At 44.8% G+C, this 25,547-nt stretch overlaps 1 protein-coding gene across 1 annotated transcript in view; it reads right to left on the reverse strand.

Annotated features, from left to right (window-relative positions):
- The window catches only part of MAMDC2 (MAM domain containing 2), a 199,326-nt gene that overhangs the window by 131,596 nt on the left and 42,183 nt on the right, over positions 1-25,547 (reverse strand). Inside the window, 1 exon segment of the mRNA XM_082247924.1 lies at positions 16,405-16,518. Coding sequence (XP_082104050.1) covers positions 16,405-16,518 — 114 coding nt within the window.

Consider the following 25,547-nt stretch of genomic DNA (forward strand, 5'->3'; position numbering starts at 1 on the left):
TGGAGAGCAGAGAAGTACAGGGGGTCAGACATGGGGTGATATGGAGAGGAGTACAGGGGGGCAGATATAGGGTGGTATGGAGAGGAGCGGAGTACAGGGGGTCAGTCATGGGGTGGTATGGAGAGGAGAGTAGTACAGGGGTTCAGTCATGGGGTGGTATGAAGAGGAATACAGGGGGTCAGACATGGGGTGGTATGGAGAGGAGTACAGGGGGTCAGACATGGGGTGGTATGGAGAGGAGTACAGGGGGTCAGACATGGGGTGGTATGGAGAGGAGTACAGGGGGTCAGACATGGGGTGGTATGGAGAGGAGTACAGGGGGTCAGACATGGGGTGGTATGGAAAGGAGTACAGGGGGTCAGACATGGGGTGGTATGGAGAGGAGTACTGCCGGCATCAGATGGAACATAAATGAATGCAGCCTAAACTCAATCCTATCAAACTCCTTTGGCGTAAATGTAAACAGCCAGGTCTTCTTGTCCAACATCAGTACCTGACCTCAAAAATGCACAAGTTCTCACAAGCTCAATACAAAATCTTGTGGAAAGCCTTCCCAGAAAAGTGGAAGCTGTTTACAGATGCAAAGGTGAGACCAACTCAATATACCACCCCATGACTGACCCCCTGTACTCCGCTCCTCTCCATACCACCCTATATCTGCCCCCCTCTAAATATCTGTTCCTAGTGGAATTATGGCTTCTTTTCCTAAAACAATATGAGATGAAAACAGAAAATAGTTGCAACAGCTTTACGATCTTTGGGTACACATGCATCATCACTGATTCATTTGTGAGAATATTGTCTATATTTGTGAATTACGAACTAGTATTGCGATCCAGTCGGCTGTTGCGACTATTTAGCCTGTTTTCATCTCATATTGTTTTAGGAAAAGAAGCCATAATTCCACTGGGAACAGATATTTAGATTACTTATTTATGATTAGTGTTAAGGAATTGGATCAATTTTAGGATTCGCATCATACACGTCTTTTAATATAGATTGGGAGTTGTCTATAAGTTGGATATATTTTCCTATCTTCATATATCCTAGGCGAATATAGGAATTTTTTTAAGGATTTTTTAAGAATTTTTTTAAGGAATCGGATCAGCCTACAAGAGTTGGATTTTATATGTTGTTTGCTTCAATCAGTTGATTTTTTAGCTGCTTATAGATTATTTATTTGGTCATTCTTAAACATTGGTACATATTTATCGTGAGACCCCTTTCTTATTTTAGTTTGGGAGGTCTTGCTGCGATTGGTTGACTCGGTCTGAGTTTCTTCTGAGATCTCTTCTATTGTGCGCCGACTCACTGGGGTTTTTTAGAAAGAAAATGTATTACAGCACATCCAGTCAGTGGCGTACCTAGAGCATTTGGCACCCGGGGCGGATCCTATATCTGGCACCCCCCAACTTTAAAATGTAAAAACACCCACAAAAATTTGTAATGTTTTCAAGAATATTTATTGCACAAATTTCACAGCCCCCCCCCCCCCCATCACAGTGCCCCTTGCAGTCTGCCCTCCGTCTCTCTAATCACAGTTCCCCCTTTTGCACTCTCTGCCTCCCTCCCCTGCACAGTCCTACCTTCAGCATAAATAGATAGCTAATACTATTAGCAATGTGTTTAAGTTTGAGTATGAGATTGGAGACTTGCTAAAGGAGATGGCCAGAGACTGCAGACATGATACAGGAGATGGTCAGAGACTGCAGACATGGTACAGGAGATGGTCAGAGACTGCAGACATGGTACAGGAGATGGTCAGAGACTGCAGACATGGTACAGGAGATGGTCAGAGACTGCAGACATGGTACAGGAGATGGTCAGAGACTGCGGACATGATACAGGAGACGGTCAGAGACTGCAGACATTAAACAGGAGAGGGTCAGAGACTGAGGACATGATACAGGAGATGGTCAGAGACTGAGGACATTAAACAGAAGATGGCCAGAGACTGAGGACATGTTACAGAAGATTGTCAGAGACTGCAGACATGATACAGGAGATGGTCAGAGACTGCAGACATGGTACAGGAGATGGTCAGAGACTACAGACATGATACAAGAGGTGGTCAGAGACTGCAGACATGATACAAGAGATGGTCAGAGACTGCAGACATTAAACAGGAGAGGGTCAGAGACTGAGGACATGATACAGGAGATGGTCAGAGACTGAGGACATTAAACAGAAGATGGCCAGAGACTAAGGACATGTTACAGAAGATGGTCAGAGACTGCAGACATGATACAAGAGACGGTCAGAGACTGCAGACATGATACAAGAGACGGTCAGAGACTGCAGACATGATACAAGAGATGCTCAGAGACTGAGGACATGATAGAAGATAGAAGGACACTAGGGGGGCCGGAGAGCACAGGCGAAGCAGAGAGCACTGGAGGAGCTGAAGGGCACGGTGGGGTGGGGGTGGGGGACTGGAGAGTATTAAGAGGGGGTTTGGAAAGCATTGCAGGGGGGTTGGAAGGCGCCGGGGGGTGGAGAGCACTGGGGGGGACAGGGAGCATAGGGGGGAGGGAGATGAAAAGCACAGTGGGGAGCTGAAGAGCACCGGGGGAGGGCTAAAGAACAGGGGGCAGTCCAGTGCACTGGGTGGGGGGGTTAAGAGCACTGAGGCGGGGATAAGTGCACTGAGGGTGGGGGGGGAATAAGAGCACCAAGGGGGGGGAATAAGAGCACCGAGGGGGGGGGAATAAGAGCACCGAGGGGGGGGGGGAATAAGAGCACCGAGGGGGGGGGAATAAGAGCACCGAGGGGGGGGGAATAAGAGCACCGAGGGGGGGGGGAATAAGAGCACCGAGGGGGGGGAATAAGAGCACCGAGGGGGGGGAATAAGAGCACCGAGGGGGGGGGGGATAAGAGCACCGAGGGGGGGGGGGGATAAGAGCACCGAGGGGGGGGAATAAGAGCACCGAGGGGGGGGGGGAATAAGAGCACCGAGGGGGGGGAATAAGAGCACCGAGGGGGGGGGGGAATAAGAGCACCGAGGGGGGGGAATAAGAGCACCGAGGGGGGGGAATAAGAGCACCGAGGGGGGGGAATAAGAGCAGGGGGGGGATAAGAGCACCGAGGGGGGGGGGGAATAATAGCACCGAGGGGGGGGAATAAGAGCAGGGGGGGGGATAAGAGCAGTGAGGGGGGATTAGAACAGTGGAGGGGGGGGGTTAAGAGCACTGGTGAGCCAGTAAAATAAGTTTTATAGGAGGGGGATGGGGCAGCGGCATATAGAGGAATTGATATTTCCCTATTCTTCCTGCAGGAGGGAGAGGAGGAGAATCAGTTAGGCTCCATGTACACGGGACGTTAGAAAAAACGTCCTGCAAAGCTATTTCTGACGCCGGGAAAAAGCAGCTGTTAAACGTGCTTTCAGTAGCTTTTTCCATTTGCGTTATTGCACGTTTGGCCACGTTGCTTTTAGCAGCGTTTTTCTGCCTCCATTCAAAATCAATGGCTCCCTATGGGAGCCTATTGATTTGAATGGAAGGCGCACCGCAAGTCAGATCAGGATGATCCGACTTGCGGCGCGACCTGCACTGTGAGAATCTTAAGGGGGAACTCCACCCAAAAATGGGAAAAAAATTGCGTGGGGTTCCCCCCCAGGTTCCAAACCAGGCCCTTCGGGTCCGGTATGGAATTTGAGGGTAGCCCCACGCCGAAAAAACGGCGTGGGGTCCCCCCCAAAATCCATACCAGACCCTTATCCGAGCATGCAGCCCGGCAGGCCAGGAAAGGGGAGGGGACGAGCGAGCGGCCCCACCCCCCCTGGACCACACCAGGCCACATGCCCTCAACATGGGGGGGTGTTGGTGCTTTGGGGCAGGGGGAGCTCTGCACCCCCCACCTCAAAGCACCCTGCCCCCATGTTGATGAGGACAAGGGCCTCATCCCCACAACCCTGGCCGGTGGTTGTGGGGGTCTGCGGGCAGGGGGCTGATCGGAATCTGGAAGCCCCCTTTAACAAGGGGGCCCCCCAGATCCCGGACCCCCTCCCTGTGTGAATGGGTATTGGGGTACACTGTACCCCTACCCATTCACCCCATAAAAGATAGTGTATGTAAATAATGACAGGAGACGTTTTGGAAAGTTTATTAAAAATCTTCATCCGGCTCTTCGGGGTCTTCTCCTCTCCGGGGGTCTTCTGCTCTTTTGCTGTCCGCCCTTCTGCTGTCCTCTCTTCTTGTCTTCTCCTCTCCGGGGGTCTTCTGCTGTCTTCTCTCCGTGGGGTCTTCTGCTCTTTTGCTGTCCGCCCTTCTGCTGTCCTCTCCTCTCCGGGGGTCTTCTGCTGTCTTCTCTCCGTGGGGTCTTTTGCTCTTTTGCTGTCCGCCCTTCTGATGTCCTCTCTTCTTGTCTTCTCCTCTCCGGTCTTCTGCTCTTGTGCTGTCGGCTGTCGGCTCTCCTTCTTCCTCCGGTCCTCCTCCGACGACGTCTCCAGCGATTATGCCGGCCTCTGGTCTCTGCAGCTTATTATATAGCCATTAGGGGCGTGGCCGCCAGATGACGTCATCGGGAGACCACGCCCCTTGTGTCACATGTGACGTCACATGTGACACAAGGGGCGTGGTCTCCCGATGACGTCATCTGGCGGCCACGCCCCTAATGGCTATATAATAAGCTGCAGAGACCAGAGGCCGGCATAATCGCTGGAGACGTCGTCGGAGGAGGACCGGAGGAAGAAGGAGAGCCGACAGCACAAGAGCAGAAGACCGGAGAGGAGAAGACAAGAAGAGAGGACATCAGAAGGGCGGACAGCAGAAGGGCGGACAGCAAAAGAGCAGGAGACCCCACGGAGAGAAGACAGCAGAAGACCCCCGGAGAGGAGAAGACAAGAAGAGAGGACAGCAGAAGGGCGGACAGCAAAAGAGCAGAAGACCCCCGGAGAGGAGAAGACCCCGAAGAGCCGGATGAAGATTTTTAATAAACTTTCCAAAACGTCTCCTGTCCTTATTTACATACACTATCTTTTATGGGGTGAATGGGTAGGGGTACAGTGTACCTCAATACCCATTCACACAGGGAGGGGGTCCGGGATCTGGGGGGCCCCCTTGTTAAAGGGGGCTTCCAGATTCCAATCAGCCCCCTGCCCGCAGACCCCCACAACCACCGGCCAGGGTTGTGGGGATGAGGCCCTTGTCCTCATCAACATGGTGGCAGGGTGCTTTGAGGTGGGGGGTGCAGAGCTCCCCCTGCCCCAAAGCACCAACACCCCCCCATGTTGAGGGCATGTGGCCTGGTGTGGTCCAGGGGGGGTGGGGCCGCTCGCTCGTCCCCTCCCCTTTCCTGGCCTGCCGGGCTGCATGCTCGGATAAGGGTCTGGTATGGATTTTGGGGGGGACCCCACGCCGTTTTTTCGGCGTGGGGCTACCCTCAAATTCCATGCCGGACCCGAAGGGCCTGGTTTGGAACCTGGGGGGGGAACCTCACGCAATTTTTTTCCCATTTTTGGGTGGAGTTCCCCCTTAAGATTCTCACAGTGCAGGTCGCGCCGCAAGTCGGATCATCCTGATCTGACTTGCGGTGCGCCTTCCATTCAAATCAATAGGCTCCCATAGGGAACCATTGATTTTGAATGGAAGAAAAAAAACGTATAACGTGGCTGAACGTAGGTTCATCACGTTCAGTCACGTTTAGTCACGTTCGGCCGCGTTTCTGCGTTTGAAACGTCGGGAAACACACGTTCGAACGCAATATAATTGCGTTCTAAAAAAAGTCCCTGAACGCAACTGCCTGCAAATGACTGTAAACTACCATGTGTACATGGACAGATAAGATAACATGGAGCTGCGTTCAGGGACTTCTGAAAAAAACGCCCAACTGCTCCTAAACGTCCATTTCCAGCGTCCCGTGTACATGGAGCCTAATTCAGCAGCTGCAGAAAGAATAGAGAAAGATGAATTCCTCCATATGCAGCTTCCCCATCCCTCTACTACCCAGCACAGAGCACACACACTTGGGCAATGGGCACTCACCTTCTTCCCGCCGAGGCTCCGCCCCCTTCTTCCCGCCGAGGCCCCGCCCCCTTCCCGCCGTGGTTCCGCCCCCGCTAGTCCCCGCACTGAAGGAGCTGCCACTGCCTGCCCTTTACACAGTGCCCTTTACTCCACTGCATCCAGTGATTGGTGGGCGATCTGGGGCAGCCGCAAGGAAAGAGAATGATTGCCGCTGTCAAGTAGCATTGATTTCGGGTGTGGGCGGGACCGGTATGCGGGGCTCCGCCCCATTGTTCCGTGCATAGAGAAACAGAAGCTGTCTGGGGAGGAAGGTGGGCATGGCATACCGGCCCCGCCCACACCCGACATCAATGCTGAAACTTGACAGCTGCATTAACTCTCCTTGCGGCTGCCCTGGATTGCCCACCAATCATTGGATGTGCTTTATAAATTTTACACTGCTGAGGTATGTAGCCCCGAGTTCTCGGCCAAACGCAGGCTTTGGGACTCGGGGCTAATCATTTTAAAAAAGCAACAGGAGACCCGGGGCTTTTGGGGAGCACACTCGGGGCTATAGCCCAGGTCAGCCCCCCCCTGCCGACGCCACTGAACATAGGGATAAGCAAACTTGGCCAAGTTTGGTTTGTACAGTCACGGATCAGCAGAAAGGGCAAAAGAACAGCTCCAGTGATAAGGTAATCCCAACCATCAAAATAAGGTGCAGCAAGGATCCGCAGTCCAGGCAACTGTAATGTAATGTATAGAGAGAAATAGCCGCACTCCAACTTGAAGGTGAAATATATATATATATATATATATATATATAATCTGTTTTATTCATATCCAAAAGATAAAAATCAATTCAAAGTATATCCATAATATAGTCAGAGACAAGAGATGAACGCATAGTAGTTGATGCGTTTCACGGATAAACGTCCACTTAGTTGTAACCAGGTTACGACTAAGCGGACGTTTATCCGTGAAACGCGTCAACTACTATGCGTTCATCTCTTGTCTCTGACTATATTATGGATATACTTTGAATTGATTTTATCTTTTGGATACGAATAAAACAGAATTTATATATATTTTTCACCTTCAAGTTGGAGTGCGGCTATTTCTCTCTATACATTACAAGTTTGGTTTGTAGCCAGGTTTGATGAACCCAGCAGGAAGTCCCCAAATATAGCAACTAACCCCAATGAAGTATATGGGAAGGGAAAATAGCTTTTTTCCGGCCTTTAAAAAAGCTGATAGGATAGCTGTTCTTGAAAAATGAGCATGGGTAGCTAGTCACTGTCATGCGAGACATGTACCAATGCAAAAAATATGTTTTTTAAATACCTTTCATCATAGAGACATTTTTCATACGGCTTAAGAGGGTGGCATTAAAAAGACACAGATTCTTTAAATAACATGCTTGCTGGAAAGCATTAAGCTGAATGTGGTGTACTTAGGCTTCGGAAGATTTACCACCCTTTGTGACCAGGCCATTTGTTTGCGACACGGCACTGTGTTATTTTAACTGACAATTGCACGACTGTGCTGATTTGGACTGATTCCCTTTTTCAACTTTTTGTTATGTTACAGCCTTATTCCAAAATGGATTAACCACTTAAGGACAGGAAGGTTTTACCCCCTTAATGACCAGGCCATTTTTTGCGATACCGCACTGCCTTACTTTAACTCACAATTGCAGGATCGTGCGATGCTATACCCAAATAAAATGTCCTTTTTCCCACAAATAGAGCTTTCTTTTGGTGGTATTTGATCACATCTGCGGTTTGTATTTTTTGCGCTATGAACAAAAAAATACTGACAATTTTGAAAAAAAAAACAATTTTATATTATAATATTTGTTATTTTCTGCTATAAAACATATCCATTGAAAACATGTAAAACAAATCTAATTTAAGGCCAATATGTATTCTGCTACATATTTTTGGTAAAAAAAAAAAAAAATCCCAATAAGCGCATATTGATTGGTTTGAGCAAAAGGTTTAGCATCTACAACTATGAAATATTTTTATTCATTTTTTTTTTACTAGTAATGGCAGTGATTAGTGACTGATAGCGGGACTGCGATATTGTGGCGGACAAATTGAATACTAACTAACACTTTTGACACTTTTTGGAGACCAGTGACATTAAAACAGTGATCAGTGCTAAAACAATATGTACTGTCATTATACTAATGACGGGGTTGAAAGGTTTAACATCAGGGGCACTCAAAGGGTTAAATGTGTTCCTACTCAGTGCTTGGTTACTGTGGTGAAGGTGCTTGTACTAGGGGAAGGCATTGATCCATGTTCCTGCTTATCAGGAACACAGGATCAATGCTTTCTCTACTGACAGAATAGCGACCTGCCTTGTTTACATAGGCAGATCGCCATTCTGCCTCTGTGCTGAACAATCGGCGGGTGCTGGTGGACATCGAGTTCGCAGTACCTGCCGCTAGGCTCTCGCTGTGTGTGATCACAGCGGGAGCAGGTCGTCGGAGGCGCGCGTGCACACCCCAGACCCAGAAGTGTCAGATCATGTACTAGGTGCGCGATCTGGCGCAGAGCGGCCACCCTTCTGCTGTATACCTATGGTGGGCAGTTGTAATGTGGTTAGTGCCAGTACAAAATTAAAAGAGGAACAAAAATGCTGTGGTGGATCCCCTAAAATTCCACCAAGCTCTCCTCCTTCCTTTATCAGACCAGGCCACCAAGCTTTCAGCATTGGGATGTTACCTTGTAAGTCACTTTGTCCTGATATTGAGGGACAAGGGCCTCTTTCCCACATTCTGGTGAACTTCCATAAATGTGACATGAATGATGTAGTTAAAGCAGAACTAAAGTCACTAATCCTCCTCTATAATAGTACAGGTCCCTTGCCGGTTGCCGGTGCTGAAATCTTCTCCCCAAGTTCTGGTCTTTAGACATCCCCATTGGCCAGTGTGGGATGACGCATGCGCAGGAGTCAGTCTTCCCATCACACAGAGACCATTCCAGTGATGTAAGCTGAAAATTGCAAGTAGGTAGGTAGGTGTATTTTTTTGCAGAAGATACATTGCATTGTCTCTGTGACAACAATGTGCTTCCTCGCAGTCTTTTGTTAAATGTCTTCAGTTCCTGCTTTAAGTTACACTATTTATCAGAGGAAGTGAGGAGAAATCTCCAAAATGAAGATACAGACAGCAATAAAAACCTGGAAAAGGCTCTATCCCTTCTCTGTAACAAAAACACCATTTGTGGATATGTGAGAGGCATTCAAAGAAACGCCTTAGGCTCCATTCACACTTGTGTAAATTGTCATGTGACTTTAGACACTAAAATCACATGACAAGTTGCACCTCATATTTTTCAATGACAACTGTTCAGATATAGGCGACTTAAAGTCACAGCAACTTTAAAAATGTCCCTGCACTACTATGGTCTGACTTTCATGCGACTTATGTGCTCTAGACTGCAATGTAAACTCTCAAAAGTCACATAAAAGTCACACCTGAATGTTATACATGCAACAGTTGTGCAACAGTTGCCTGTTATCATTGGTCAAAGCCAAAGTCGCATCCAAGTGTAACCCATCCAAAGTTGCGTCAAAATTGCACTCCAAAGTCGCAGGACTTAGGAGTCGTACAAGTGGGAATGGAGCCTAAATGTGTACTGTAGAGATGCAGATATGCTGCCAATCGGCCATAAATACAGTATACTACCAAAGGGGTAGCTGGTGAAAATATTTTATACTAGTGAAAGGGTCACTTTAAGCAAGCATGACCAATATATTTATATTAAAGTTTCATAACTCAGAATACAAATAATTGCAAGCACAGAAGGACATAACACGAACAGATTCCATGACAAATACTGTTTTACAAAGTTAACTCAAGTCATCTTGAATAAATGCAAAACATTCACAGCACACAATTGATCCAGCTACTTGTGGTCTTCATTATTTCAGACAGTGATACAGTTATGTGGTAGAATACCCCGCTTTGCTACAGTTACAGCTGACAAAGGCAACTTTCCATTTGGGAATGAATGTGTGTGAATATATAAATAGCTAATTGAATTCAGTGGTGGGAATCCCCCATTTGATCAGCAGTTGGTGACTGTGTAACCACAGTGGCAGGTGTTACTTGCCAGGCATTTGGTTCTGTAAGACTAAGATATTGTCTGCCTTATTTCAGACATAGAGAACTTCCTAAGGACTTCACAGGCTACATACCCATTTTTTTACATGAGATGTGCCGCCGATTTCATTGCACAGAGATGCATAACAGAATAGATTGTGATATTCATTCTCTTTTATAAGCTACTGACGGGGGGGGGGGGGGGGGGCACCAGTCCTCCTGTTGGGGGCCCAGGCACACGTGGGGGGGGGGGGGCAACAGCACAGGGAATTGGTGCGGTCGGGCAGAGGGGCAATTACAGAAGGAAGCCCTGTTCAGCTCTCTGCAGCAGCTGAAAGCCACTTTCTCCCCCTCCTGCCAGCTTTCAGCTGCTGCAGGTAGAGACACAGACACAGGGCATTCCTGTAATTGCTTCTCCACCACCGATCACCCTCCCTGTTCTGGCTGCTTCTGATCCCCCCACCCTCCCCGTGTGACACCCCTTTCACTGTGCCCCCCTCAGCACTGCAGGCTTCCCTGTTCTGTAAAAAAAATAACAAATTGGAAAAAAAAATATTAAGCATTGTAATAAATCATTTAAAAAAAAATAAAATAAAATAATTGTAAACATTAAAAAATTATAATTGTTTTTTTTGGGCTAATTCAAACAGGTTCTCTTTTATGTTTGTGTCTGCTAATAATGATTTTAGTGTATTTTTTAGTGAAAATATCGTCTTGATTCATTTGGGTGGCTGTCAGGTAGGCTGTATGGGGCCCCGTGATTTCTAACAGCAGCTCTGGTTATAAATGAGCCTGTATGTGCCTAACCTTGCTATTTATTTAAACTATGCTGCTGCCTTACAGGACTGCCAACCTCATAAAATCATTTTCAGGAAGTTTAGTGCTAATCCGGTATACCTAAACTGGTCATAATATGGTCTGTTAAATATCCAAATATTGGATCCTGTGTGTTCTATTTCCCTTTTATAGTGTGCTGGGATATGTACTCTGTGCAGAGGCATAACTAGAACCTTCAGGGCCCCGGTGAAAGAAACCATGAAGGGCCCCCCAGACCCCTGGCCGGGGCCCTTCCCTTCAAGCCTGAGGCTCTTCCCACTGAACCTGGGGCCCTTTACTCTCATTGCGGGGCCCTTTTTTTACGGTCCTGCAGTTGACCCTTTCACAAGTTCTGCAGTGGGCCCCCTTCCTGCCATCTTGGGGCCTCCCCACGGTGGTGGAATGCCAGGGCCCGGTCGCAAGTGTGACCTTTACGATCCTGGAAGTTCACCCACTGGTGTCAGTAGTTTTTATTTTTTGGTATTTTAATTGTATTATTTTTTATAATTTTATTTTATTACAATGTCACTGACAGGTATATGCAAACAGTGTTGGACACTCAGCCTGTACAAAGTAATTACAGGCTGAGAGGAACCATCACTGTTTTCATGTGTCTGTAAAACCAGCAGTATTAATATGGTTAGGGATGGATGTGTGAGCCTGGATGCATCTATTTGCATTGAGGTTTGCCCATCTGTCCGTAAGTACATGTAACTGCTTAGTGTGCGGTTATATGCGAACAGTGATGGTTCCTCTCAGCCTGTCATTACTTTATACATGCTGAGGGACCACGGCTGTTTGCATAAACCTGTCATCCTAGTCACAAGAATCCTCTGATTATTGCCGCTGGAATCCAGTGCATTCATATAATCGCCCATGTAAAGTAGGCTTGTTACTTCATGTATTTATTTATATTTAAATATTTATTCCCAACTTTTCATAATTCTTTACATTGATGTGTTGCTTCTGACCCTGTACATTTACCCAGGTTTTACCACTCCTCAAGGGTAATATGTCTAAACGTTGAGCCCCAGTGGCGGCCGTTGTATTGAGGGCACAGGGGCGCCCCCCCCATCCATACGTCCGGCCCCCTAATCTGCATGCAGGGGCGCCGGACGCATGGAGCTTAATGGGTTTTTTTTTTAAAATCACCTGATTAGAGCCCGAGGCTCTAATAGGGTGATGCAAAGGGTGGAGCCGGGGCGCAGAGCAGTGCGCCCCGAGCCCACCCATTGTATGATAATAGCGAATGAAAATTCGCTATTGTCACACCGATCCTCCTCCTGGCCAATCAGGAAGCGCGTCCGATACGCGCTTCCTGATTGGCCGCAAGGCAAACCCCATGCCATTGGCCGAGGAGGAGGCGGGAGCGGGAGGACTGGAGGAGATGCGCCGCCGGGACTGAGGAGAAGCCGTGCCGGGGGACTGAGGAGAAGCCGCCCACCGCCGCTGGCTGCTCCAGGTAAGTAAGGGGGCACGCACGCTGATCTCTGCATTGGGGGGAATGTATGCTGTCCACTGCATTGAAGGGGGCACGCACGCTGATCTCTGCATTGGGGGAATGTATGCTGGTCACTGCATTGAAGGGGGCACGCACGCTGATCTCTGCATTGGGGGAATGTATGCTGGTCACTGCATTGAAGGGGGCACGTACGCTGATCTCTGCATTGGGGGAATGTATGCTGGTCACTGCATTGAAGGGGGCACGCACGCTGATCTCTGCATTGGGGGAATGTATGCTGGTCACTGCATTGAAGGGGGCACGCAGGCTGATCTCTGCATTGGGGGAATGTATGCTGGTCACTGCATTGAAGGGGGCACGCACGCTGATCTCTGCATTGGGGGAATGTATGCTGGTCACTGCATTGAAGGGGGCATGTATGCTGATCTCTGCATTGGGGGAATGTATGCTGGTCACTGCATTGAAGGGGGCATGTATGCTGATCTCTGCATTGGGGGAATGTATGCTGGTCACTGCATTGAAGGGGGCATGCACGCTGATCTATGCATTGGGGGAATGTATGCTGGTCACTGCATTGAAGGGGGCATGTATGCTGGTCTCTGCATTGGGGGAATGTATGCTGGTCACTGCATTGAAGGGGGCATGCACGCTGATCTCTGCATTGAAGGGGCATGTACGCTTGTCACTGCATTGAAGGGGGCATGTACGCTGATCACTGCATTGAAAGGGGGCACGCTGGTCTCTGTGCATTGAAATGGGGCACGCTGGTCTCTCTGCATTGAAAGGGGGCACGCTGGTCTCTCTGCATTGAAGGGGGTCACGCTGGTCACTCTGCTTCGAAAGGGGGCACGCTGGTCTCTCTGCATTGAAAGGGGGCACGCTGGTCTCTCTGCATTGAAAGGGGGCACACTATACCTTAATTACTGAAGGCCCCTTTCACACTTTTGTGACCTCAAAGTCACGCAATCTTTTACAGCGTTTTTTGCCGCAAAGCAATGCCTTTTACTTTTTTCTGTTTTTGAGCACCAGCCGCCACTGTTGAGCCCCTATGTTGACAGACAAAACTGCTGGTGGGATCACTTAACCTGATTTGTATTTTAACATGTGCACAGTCTACCACTGGGCAGGTCACATAAACCCAAAAAAGAGCCAGCATACATAGAGTAACCACCAAAGCAAATGTCTTATGTCAAATGTATGTTTATTGGAATAAAGTGTATATGTAAATTAAATGCTGGAGCACATATGATGACATTATCCATTTTTGAGTGTCAAAGTTGTGAACTTACATTTTAAAGCCCAACTTCAGCTAAAACCTACTTTTTTGACACATTCGATTGATGTCAGTGCTGTTATTAGGGGGATTTGCCAATGTCAGGTTTTTAATGCTGTGTCCTTAGTGGTGAGACTTTTCCTAACTACACCTACCTCGCCAAACACATAAGAAGGATGGACTAACGGTGCTTGTTGCACTGTCGTAACGGTGCTTGCTGCACTGTTGTAACGGTGCTTGTTGAACTGTTGTAACAGCGCTTGTTGAACTGTCGTAACGGTGCTTGCTGCACTGTCGTTACGCTGTTGTCTGCAAGTATCTTTCTCTTTTTTTTTTTTTACAATAAAGAGTATGTTATTAATCAAAAAGATGGACACCTTGGGGTTGATTTACTAAAGGCATTTACACTGTGCACTTTGCAAAGTGCAGTTGCTCCAGAGCTTAGTAAATTACATAAGGCTTCCCTTCACAAAGAGTACCCAATCACCTGCAAGTAAAATAAAAAAAATGAGCATTTTTGCTTGCACATGATTGGATGATGAAATTCAGCTGAGTTTCTGCTCATTTACTAAGCTCTGGACCAACTGCACTTTGCAAAGTTCTTCTTCCCCTTATCAAATCACCCCCCTTGTCTATGCACAACATGTGTAGTCAAAGAACACACTAATGGTTATGTGGTCCACAATGAGTGAACACACATAACATAATTGGTTTAACCCATAAGTCCATTTTCCATTTTTTTTTACCTCCTATTTACTTTATACTGGCTTTTAAAAAACAAAAACAAATGTAATAATTTAGAGGTTTGATAAAAAAATTTAGTGTAGTACAACATTTTTGGAAATACACTAAGGGCTCTTTCACACACACTGTCCGTTGGACGGACTCTGTTTTTCTCAGCGGGAGATCGATCCGCCGATCCCCCGCTGAGTAGGAGAATGACAGCTGTTCTCCGCACTGTGTGCGGAGACACATCTGTCAGAGCCCCATGCAACTCTATGGGGGAATCGGATGGGAACGGACCCTATTTTCCATCCGTCCAGATTTGACAGATCGGATGTCAGCGGACGTCTCCACTGACATCCGATGCCCCATAGAGATGCATGGGGGAACTGTTCAGATCCGCCAAAAAAACGGACAGGCGGATCTCAACGGTCCGCCTGTGTGAAAGGGGCCTTAGGGGTTGATTTACTAAAACTGGAGAGTGGAAAATCTGGTATAGCTGTTCATGGTAGCCAACCGGCTTCTAACTTCAGCTTGTTCAATAAAGCTTTGACAAAATGACCTGGAAGCTGATTGGTTTCTGTGCAGAGCTGTACCAGATTTCTAACTCTCCAGTTTTAGTAAATCAGCCCCCATAATGACTAATGTATAACTAATACATCTATACATTTGAGCAAAACAATGGAAATGTAATAGAGGTATAGGGACTGAGGCATTTAAACTGGCCATACATATTATTGTAAATTGTAATTGTACTGCCTGCCTGTTTTAAAGCACTGCATAAACTGTTGGCACAATATAAATCCTGTATAATAATAAAAATTCTAGAATTTCTTATTAAATTTCCTTGTAAAGAAAAAGGGGTTCAAATGAGCCCCTTTTTCTAGATGGGATGGCGGCAGGCTTTTTGTAAAAAATAAGAATCCTTTAGTCAGTACAATAGGTTACTAGGCAGATTTAGGTGGGCTAGCCAGTGTATGGTCAGAATAAGCCCCAATCACTGTGGGGCTTATTCTGTAGCTAGGAAGAATAACATTCAAACTGGTTTTTTCTTGTTTTTCTCCCGCCTTTGAGCCTGCCCAGGATCTATTTAAAGGGGGGCTCAGCTCCTGAAGCACCACTTACCTCAGGAAGAACGTCGTGTCAAGTTGAAAAGTTTTGTTCCCCTCCCTCCCCTCCCCTTGGCTGTCGCGGCCAGTTTATACTTGTTGGGTCATCTTTGCGTGGTGCAAAGAGGGACTTTTTTCTTGTGGTTTATCCCTTTTTATTGGGATGTGTATGTTTGGATAATTTGCTTTTTGATATTATAATTTGTTGGTAACCTGGATCTCAGTGATCGGGTTAAAGTTATTGAGTTTATGTTAACAAATTTTAATACAAGTATTAAAACGGCCGCGGCCTTTATTTTTCCAAATGGTGTTGTCAGTCTCTTTTATTTTAGTTTAAGTTATTAAAGTATAGAATAAAGTCCTGCCTGCTATCCCATTAGATTTACCTTCAACAATGTAGTACAAGAGCCTGTCTGATTGCATACAAATTGAAAGTGTTTATGTATGACCTCATATTATATGGTTTTGGTAAATCGAAAGGAAAATTGTACAAGAAAATTGTATGATGTATGGCCAGTCTAAGTCCCAGGAAGAACACAGTCCCTCCAAATGGGAGACAATAGAGAGGTATGTTGTTACATGACAGAAAAAAAACAAACGGTTTAGAATTAGCAACATACATCTGACAAGGGTTCTAACCCTTCCTATCGTTGAGCTCTATTTTGGAAAAAAAAAAAGACTTTAGGATGTAGTCAGCTCTGAAAACCATTACAATTTCAGGAGACAAAACAATAAAGCCAGTGACAAGTCCTGCAAATCCAGGATACCTGGCGCTGATAGTTGTATACTGAAGTAATGCTGCTCTTTTGATGTTCTGAGTTTGAACCTCTTGATAAGGTTCCTAGTGCTTTACTCGTATGTGACTGTAAACATGACCAGGTTTTTAAAATCTCCAAACAGCACTCATAGCACAATTGTGAAAGAAAAAAAAAAACAGTAAACTAAAATGAGATTGACTGTACCTTCCAAATTTACAACCCATGGAAGAAAGGCAAAGGCAGATTTGTAGGCACATGTGTTGTTTTCAAAGGTGCAAGATCCTTCAGAGACAGTGGCCCCTTCAGTAAACTGCGAACCTGCCAACAAAAAGAGAGCTCAGTTTTTCACAGCCATTGAGTAGCATGGAAATTACTGTAAAGAACAGAACAGTTTAATGAAGTGTATGAGAGGCTTGCCAAAGACTCAGCCACTGGGAAGTCAGAGTCCAATTCATAATTTTACCAACTGAGTTTAGGATTCAGGCACAACAAACAAAGTAAAGGGCATAAAGAAGACTGAAATTGTATATTGAATTTTTTACTTAAAGCGGAGTTCCACCCTAAAATTATACTTACCTCCATCTTCTTGCTCCGGGTCACCTGAAAAACAAATGGATAATCGCAATTTTTTTTTTATTTTTACCTACCTTGTTTAGAAGATAATATACTTACCTTACTTCCTCTTCCTCCCCTCGGCGGCCGCGGCGAGTCGTCACTTCCTGGCATGCAATGATTCCTGGGAGCTGAACGTCATCGCTCCCAGGAATCAATGCGCCTGCAACGGCCCCGACGTCAGTTCCGGTGCAGGCGCTGTCATACCTTGCTAAACAGCTTCTGGGCATGCCCAGAAGCTGTGCAGGGATGACGCGCCTGCACCGGAACTGATGAGAGGGGCCAGTGCAGGGCATTCTGGGACTGAAGAGGACACCGAAGAGGACGCCCTGGCTTCAGCTGCCCACACCTGAGATGGCAGCACTGGACAAGAAATTTTCAAGGTAAGTATTTCTTCTAAAAGGTAAATGCAACCTGGGAAAGTTCACAGGCACATTGACTCCTGGGAGCGATGACGTTCAGCTCCCAGGAGTCAACGCAAGCAGGAGGTGATAGCGCGGGCCGCGTCTACAGAGGGAGGAAGTGCAAGTAAGGTAGGCATATTTTCTTCAAAAACAAGGTAAGTAAATAAAAAAAAATTGTCATTATCCATTTCTTTTTCAGGTGACACAGAGCAAGCGGATGGGCCAAAGTCACTTTTGAGGGTGGAACTCCGCTTTAAAGAGAATCTCCTCTTTTAGGCTGCCTATACATGATACAGCCTGACCTTAAAATCTTTTTACCAGCAACTCTAGATCTACTAAAGTATACAATATGAGGAACTACCTAAATTATCCAATCACTTTGAATCCAATCAGGCAGGCTCTTCCTCTACATACTTGTTAGCCAGGGGCATAGATATGGGGGGGGGGGGCCAAATCCCCCCCCCCCCAGAGTATCCTGCCAAATTGCCCACTGGCAGTGTCCCTGCTGCTGTGCCGCTCATCCTAGCATACAGTATATAAGGCAGATTGTACAGTCAGACTGTAACATGTGACCTTTAGACAGCATAAAATGTGTCCACTGGAAGATTTTCCCTTTATTACTGTTTCAGTGACAAATTTTTAAAATTGACAGTTTTCTAAAATTTCCCTCACTTTTAATCCCAATGATAATGGTCAACAGGAGACACAGATACCCGAAAACAGGGGTTCTATTATATATCATTTTTGTTCTACAAAAAACATTGTATACAAAGAATTCCAAGATCGCTCAGTGTGTCGCTCATTGTGTCACTCAGTGTCCTAAAGAGTAAGCCCAGCACAAGAATTTCCCATTCAGGCATGCTATCTCTCTTTGAAGCTACAGTGCCTTGAGAAAGTATTCGGCCCCCTTGAACTTTTCGACCTTTTGCCACATTTCAGGCTTCAAACATAAAGATATAAAACTGTAATTTTTTGTGAAGAATCAACAACAAGTGGGACACAATCATGAAGTGGAACGAAATTTATTGGATATTTCAAACTTTGTTAACAAATAAAAAAATGAAAAATTGGGCGTGCAAAATTATTCAGCCCCTTTACTTTCAGTGCAGCAAACTCTCTCCAGAAGTTCAGTGAGGATCTCTGAATGATCCAATGTTGACCTAAATGACTAATGATGATAAATAGAATCCACCTGTGTGTAATCAAGTCTACTTATAAATGCACCTGCACTGTGAGGTCCGTTTAAAGCGCAGAGAGCATCACGAAGAACAAGGAACACACCAGGCAGGTCCGAGATACTGTTGTGGAGAAGTTTAAAGCCGGATTTGGATACAAAAAGATTTCCCAAGCTTCGAACATCCCAAGGAGCACTGTGCAAGCGATAATATTGAAATGGAAGGAGTATCAGACCACTGCAAATCTACGAAGACCTGGCCATCCCTCTAAACTTTCAGCTCATACAAGGAGAAGACTGATCAGAGATGCAGCCAAGAGGCCCATGATCACTCTGGATGAACTGCAGAGATCTACAGCTGAGGTTGGAGACTCTGTCCATAGGACAACAATCAGTCGTATACTGCACAAATCTGGCCTTTATGGAAAAGTGGCAAGAAGAAAGCCATTTCTTAAAGATATCCATAAAAAGTGTTGTTTAAAGTTTGCCACAAGCCACCTGGGAGACACACCAAACATGTGGAAGAAGGTTCTCTGGTCAGATGAAACCAAAATCAAACTTTTTGGCAACAATGCAAAACGTTATGTTTGGCGAAAAAGCAACACAGCTCATCACCCTGAACACACCATCCCAACTGTCAAACATGGTGGTGGCAGCATCATGGTTTGGGCCTGCTTTTCTTCAGCAGGGACAGGGAAGATGGTTAAAATTGATGGGAAGATGGATGGAGCCAAATACAGGACCATTCTGGAAGAAAACCTGATGGAGTCTGTAAAAGACCTGAGTCTGGGACGGAGATTTGTCTTCCAACAAAACAATGATCCAAAACATAAAGAAAAATCTACAATGGAATGGTTCACAAATAAACATATCCAGGTGTTAGAATGGCCAAGTCAAAGTCCAGACCTGAATCCAATCGAGAATCTGTGGAAAGAACTGAAAACTGCTGTTCACAAACGCTTTCCATCCAACCTCACTGAGCTCGAGCTGTTTTGCAAGGAAGAATGGGCAACAATTTCAGTCTCTCGATGTGCAAAACTGATAGAGACATACCCCAAGCGACTTACAGCTGTAATCGCAGCAAAAGGTGACGCTACAAAGTATTAACTTAAGGGGGCTGAATAATTTTGCACGCCCAATTTTTCAGTTTTTTATTTGTTAAAAATTTTGAAATATCCAATAAATTTCGTTCCACTTCATGATTGTGTCCCACTTGTTGTTGATTCTTCACAAAAAATTACAGTTTTATATCTTTATGTTTGAAGCCTGAAATGTGGCAAAAGGTCGCAAAGTTCAAGGGGGCCGAATACTTTCGCAAGGCACTGTATCTAATAAGAAATGGGTACTTTTCTGACTCAACAACCTGTGTTTTTTTTATTTCTTCTTGAGCTATTGAGTTTTGTTGCTAACAGCTTTTTTTTTTTACACAAGGCTGTAAAGAGACAAAATAAAATAATGTGAAAAAGTTTATCCATCTGGCTGAATAGAAAACTACATAATATTCAATATTATTACCTAACCAAAAGAAAAAAAGTGCTTTCCTTCCCTGTCCAATTTCCTCTAAACAGGAGGATGATTAAAATTCATGTAGTTACACTATGCACTTTGTATGTACAAATTCAGCTGTTAGTGTACATATTCCTGACTAGAGTTTAGAGTTACAATAAAAATACAGACGTGTAGAGAGACTTTTCCTACAATTACAAATGGATAAAAAAAAAATCTATCTCCACAGAAAGTTTGTTTTTCTGATGACATATCTATAGTACTAACGGTCATTTTAGAGCTGTGACACACTAGCAAATTTGTAGCAGTTTTTTTAAAATTTCCCTTGCTTTTAATCCCAATGGTAACCAGGAGACACAGACACCAAAAAACAAGGGTTCTATTATATATAATTTTTGTTCTACAAAAAAAAAATTGAATACAAAGAATTCCAAGATTGCTCAGTGTGTCGCTCAATGCCCTAAAGAGTAAGCCCAGCACAAGAATTTCCCATTCAGGCATGCTATCTCTCTTTGAAGCTATCTATTAAGATGGGTACTTTTTTGACTCAATAACCTGTGTTTTTTAAATTTCTTCTTGAGCTATTGAGTTTTGTTGCTAACAGCTTTTTTTACACAGGGCTGTAAAGTGACAAAATAAAATAATGTGAAAAAGCTCATCCATCTGGCTGAATAAAAAAACTACACAATATTCAATATTAATAGTTAACCAAAAGAAAAAAAGTGCTTTCCTTCCCTGTCCAATTTCCTCTAAACAGGTGAAAACAGGAGGATGATTTTAAGACAAATTCATGTAGTTACACTATGTACTTTGTATGTACAAATTCAGCTGTAGTGTACATATTTCTGACTAGAGTTTAGAGTTACAATAAAAATACAGACATGTAGAGAGACTTTTCCTACAATTACAAATGGATAAAAAAAAAAATCCATCTCCACAGATATTTTGTTTTTCTGATGGCACATCTTTAGTACTAGCAGTCATGTTAGAGCTGTGACACACTAGCAACTTTGTAGCAGAGATCAGTAGCAGTTATAAATCTCTGATTATTTTCTTTGGCACTTTGTACCAGGCAGTAGAGCTGCTGCTTTAGCTGGCTTATGTGGTTTTCTATAAAGCTACAACCCAAGTCATGATCATGAGCTATACCATCAGTAGGCACTGACACTGGTAATTCTGTAGCTAACAGCTAAGTAACTTAGTTACATATGACATAGACATTTCATTGACTGCAATTTTTATTTTCCCAGGAACAAAATGCTAGAAAAATCAGTTCTGTAAATGCTACAAATTTCTGCTACAATATACTGTAGCTTGTGTGACATGGTCCTTGGGGAAAAAAAAACATTGCATAACTTGAAAGCGCATATTTGTTCACACTGCTGTCTTCTTTCTCTAGGTAAATGGAAACCCTTGCTGTGCTAAGCTTTGATTATAATAAGCCAAGACTAACCAATACTTCAATGGAGCACTATTATATAGTGTTTGTAGAAATGGAGCCATGCTGTACACTGAACTAAGTCTTCCTAATGTTTATTTAGCTCCTGGAATGCAGCATACACTTTAGTTTTCCTTAAAGCAGAACTTCACTCAAAAGGGGAGGTTTCCATTTGTTTGCACCCCCCCCCCCCCAACAATTGGCACTACCCCCACAGCCTTCTTGGACACATCACAGGTCCCAGAAGACTGCGAGATAGCAGTACAGTGGGAAGCCGGCAGTGAAACTTCACTACCAGTTTTATCTTAGTCAATCACTTCAATACTGGGCACTTTCACCCTCTTCCTGCCCAGGCCAACTTTCAGCTTTCAGCACTGTCGCACTTCAAATGACAATTGCGTGGTCATGCAACACTATACACATATGAAATTTAAGCATTTTTGGGGACAAATAGAGCTTTCTTTTGGTGGTATTTAATCACCACACAGTTTTTTTTTTTTTGCTAAACAAACGAAAAAAGACGAAATGAGAAAATTAAAAAAAAAAAAAAAAACAAAAAAAAAAACAGTTTCTTAGTTTCTGTTATACAGTCATACAAATAAGTAATTTTTCTTATTCACTCATATGTGCTGATGAGGCTGCACTAATGGGCACTGATGAGGCTGCACTGATGGGCACCAATGAGGTGGCACTGATGGTCAATGATGAGGCGGCACTGATGGGCACTGATAAGCTGCACTGATGTGCAGTGCTGAGGCTGCACTGATAAGGTGGCACTAATGGCACTGATATGCTGCACTGATGGGCGCTGATGAGACTGCATTAAAAAGGTCACACTGATTGACACTGACAGGCAATTATAGGGGGCACTGATATGCTGAACTGATGGGCACTGATATGCTGTACTGATAAGCACTGAAATGTTGCACAGATGGGCACTGATATGCTGCACAGATGGGCACTGATAAGCAGGGCACTGATGATCAGTGCCTTGATTATCAGTGTAAATGTCCCCTGTAACTGGAAAGCCAGGTATCAGCTTTCATTTCCTGAGACACTGACAGGCACTGATGAGGCTACACTGATGGGCACTGATGAGGCTTCACTTATGGACACTGGTAAGATGGCACTGATAGTCACTGATGGGACGGCACTGATGGGCACTGATATGCTGCACTGATGGGCACTGATATGCTGTACTGATGGGCACTGAAATGTTGCACAGATGGGCACTGATATGCTGCACAGATGGGCACTGATAAGCAGGGCACTGATGATCAGTGCCTTGATTATCAGTGTAAATGTCCCCTGTAACTGGAAAGCCAGGTATCAGCTTTCATTTCCTGAGACACTGACAGGCACTGATGAGGCAACACTGATGGGCACTGATGAGGCTTCACTTATGGACACTGGTGAGATGGCACTGATAGTCACTGATGGGACGGCACTGATGGGCACTGATATGCTGCACTGATGGGCACTGATATGCTGTACTGATGGGCACCGATATGTTGCACTGATGGGCACTGATATGCTGCACTGATGGAGCTGATTATCAGTTTTAATGTCCCCTGTAACTGGAAAGCCAGTTATTGGCTTTCCTTTCCTCAGATACTGACAGTGCTGAGGAAAGGAAATGCAGAAATCCAGCATTTGTTTACATGTGATCAGCTGTGATTGGATAAAGTTGATTACATTGTAAAGAGCCTACGTTATCCGCTCTTTATCCTGATCAGTTAGATCAGCGGTGTGATGTGAGAGACATCATATGACGTCCAGTCAGAAAAGTAAAGCCCCCGCCCAGCCTTCAATCTGCTATAGGCTGGGTGGGAATGTGTTAGTATACCAGGGCCTGGACCTGAAGCAGATTGAAGAAGCTGCTCCAGTGAGGACAATGCTGGATCCCTTGACAGGTATGTGTTCTTATATCTAAAGTCAGCAGTATTTGTAGCTGCTGACTGTCAATTTTTTTGGGAGAGACTGGAGCTCCTCTTTAAGGGTGAGTGGTGTGAATTCAAATGTCAGCAACATTTAGTTGCAGCAGAAATGTCAATTTTACTCATTGAGCGAAATCATTTTTTAAGGGGGGGAGGGGGGGGAATCTGTATTTAGGTTACTAGTTCATTTTATTGAGTGTTGTATTTGTGTGTATCCTTAATGCCTCGTACACACGATCAGGTAATCGGACGACTTATCGTTCACATTTTGTTGCATGATACTAGTATTGAATTCAACAATGCGTACTAAACGTATGATTTTTATTTTTTTTTGTGTACAAGGCATTAGGTAGCTGATCATTTTTTGTGTACCATAGTGCTTTTTTTGTTTTGTTTTTTTTTGCTGCCTGTTTTCATTTGCTATGAAAAAGATAAAAATATAGCTGAAGGGAGCTTCCATGCCTCTCAAGAGCCATTTAAAGCCCGTTACTCCCTTGGAAACCACCAACAACCTTATTTCACCTTCCCGACTGACTCTATGCATTTCACCATGCTTTTCACCAAACTGGCCAATCTCTTGATTTTGCTATCATTAGTCAAAATCGGTAAAATCTGAGATTCTAAAAATCACTTAAAAGTTAAGTTCACCTTTGGGAACATGTTACATCTTCCACCCACATGTTCCAGCTCCTGCAGCTGCTCCCCGATCCCCTCCCTGTGACAGCAGGCCAGAAATCTTCTCACCGCACCCGCTGTCACTATTTGAAAAGAGCGCACCTGTGAGGGGCTCTGCCCAAACGGCCACGTCATTCATTCACAGAGTTCTGTAAATGAATAAACTTTAAGTACTGACAGCCTTTGCGGCTCTCAGCTTGTGGTTCTCAAAGAACAACCAGGGCGCTGTTGTGTTCGTTCATTGCAGAAGTTCATTGGTTCTTCCTGTCAGTGTTTAACTGTCTTCTTGTTCAAGGTACGAGCAGACAGCTTATACTGACAGTCTGCATAAGCCTTACTTTTCACCCGCGATCTCCTGATCGTGGGTGCAATGCTTTCCAGTCTCCTACAAAAAAATATATATATATATATATTGGCGAAAGAATGCAAGTGCTAGTGTGAGCCCAATGTTCTCGATAGGATCAATATGAATAAATTCTATAAAAGTCTGTAAAATAGTTCGTGAAGTCCATCAACAGTCCATACATAGGCTAACTTGGGTGGCGGCTCAGTGTGGAAGCAAGAAGTGACTAATGGGAACAACTAAGGAGAAAACGCAAGCACCATACTAAGTAAAGCATGTACAAATATTTATATACAATATATAAAAAATATAAAATGAAGATAAAACCAACTGCATTTAAAATAATACAAAATTATAGAATTCCTTTTTGTATTATTTTAAATGCATTTGGTTTAATCCTAATTTTATATTTTTTTAGATATTGTATATCTCTATGTGTTTTTTTTTTTTATATATATTCTTGGGATTTTAATTGTTTTGTGCTTCTAAGATTGTGCTTCTAAGATTCAGCACTATAGCTATAGTGATTACATAACCTAAACTTCAGCCAGAGTTTAGGACCCTGCTGCCGTTACTGAATCCTTAAAAGCCCTCTTTCAAAATGGCACTGGCAAGGCCTGAAGAATGAGTGCATGCTCCGCTAATGCGCCACCTACGACATTTATTGACATCCAGGAAGTGAAGTCACAACTGGTTCGCTGTGCGCTCCACGGCTCCAGGAAGCCCCGGAAACCTCCGGCAACATCCCTCCAAGCACCCAGCTGAGAGACCACTCCGACGCCCTGCTCTGGTGATGTTTGCTAATCACAGTGCACAATGCCCTTAATGTCTTTACTCTTGTGAGTACATGTCTTTTCACTCGCAATAAATATCCGCACATGCTACACTTAGTATGGCATTTGTGTTTTCTCCTTAGTTAAAATAAACGCACATTTTTTACCTGCAAATATTTTGCATGTATTATTTTTTAAAAGTGAACTCCTCCTTTAATGCCAGTTCACATTGGTGCAATGCGGGAACCCTGCGAATCCACTGCGGGTTCCCGCATCGCACCCGACTCGCAGGCAAATCACACTGCCATATGTGAACTGCTAGGACTGTCAATACAAAGTTAACGACACCCCCAGATTAGTTTACATATTGCAGTGAAAACTGTCAGTTCAGACAGGAATCGGATCGTATAGGTGTGAACACGCAATGTGAACCGATTCTGGCGCGGACCAAAAAATGGGTCCTGTACAACTTTGGCCCAAATGCG

The sequence above is a fragment of the Pelophylax lessonae genome, assembly GCF_965119305.1.
Source record: "Pelophylax lessonae genome assembly, chromosome: 1".
Classification (NCBI taxonomy): domain Eukaryota; kingdom Metazoa; phylum Chordata; class Amphibia; order Anura; family Ranidae; genus Pelophylax; species Pelophylax lessonae.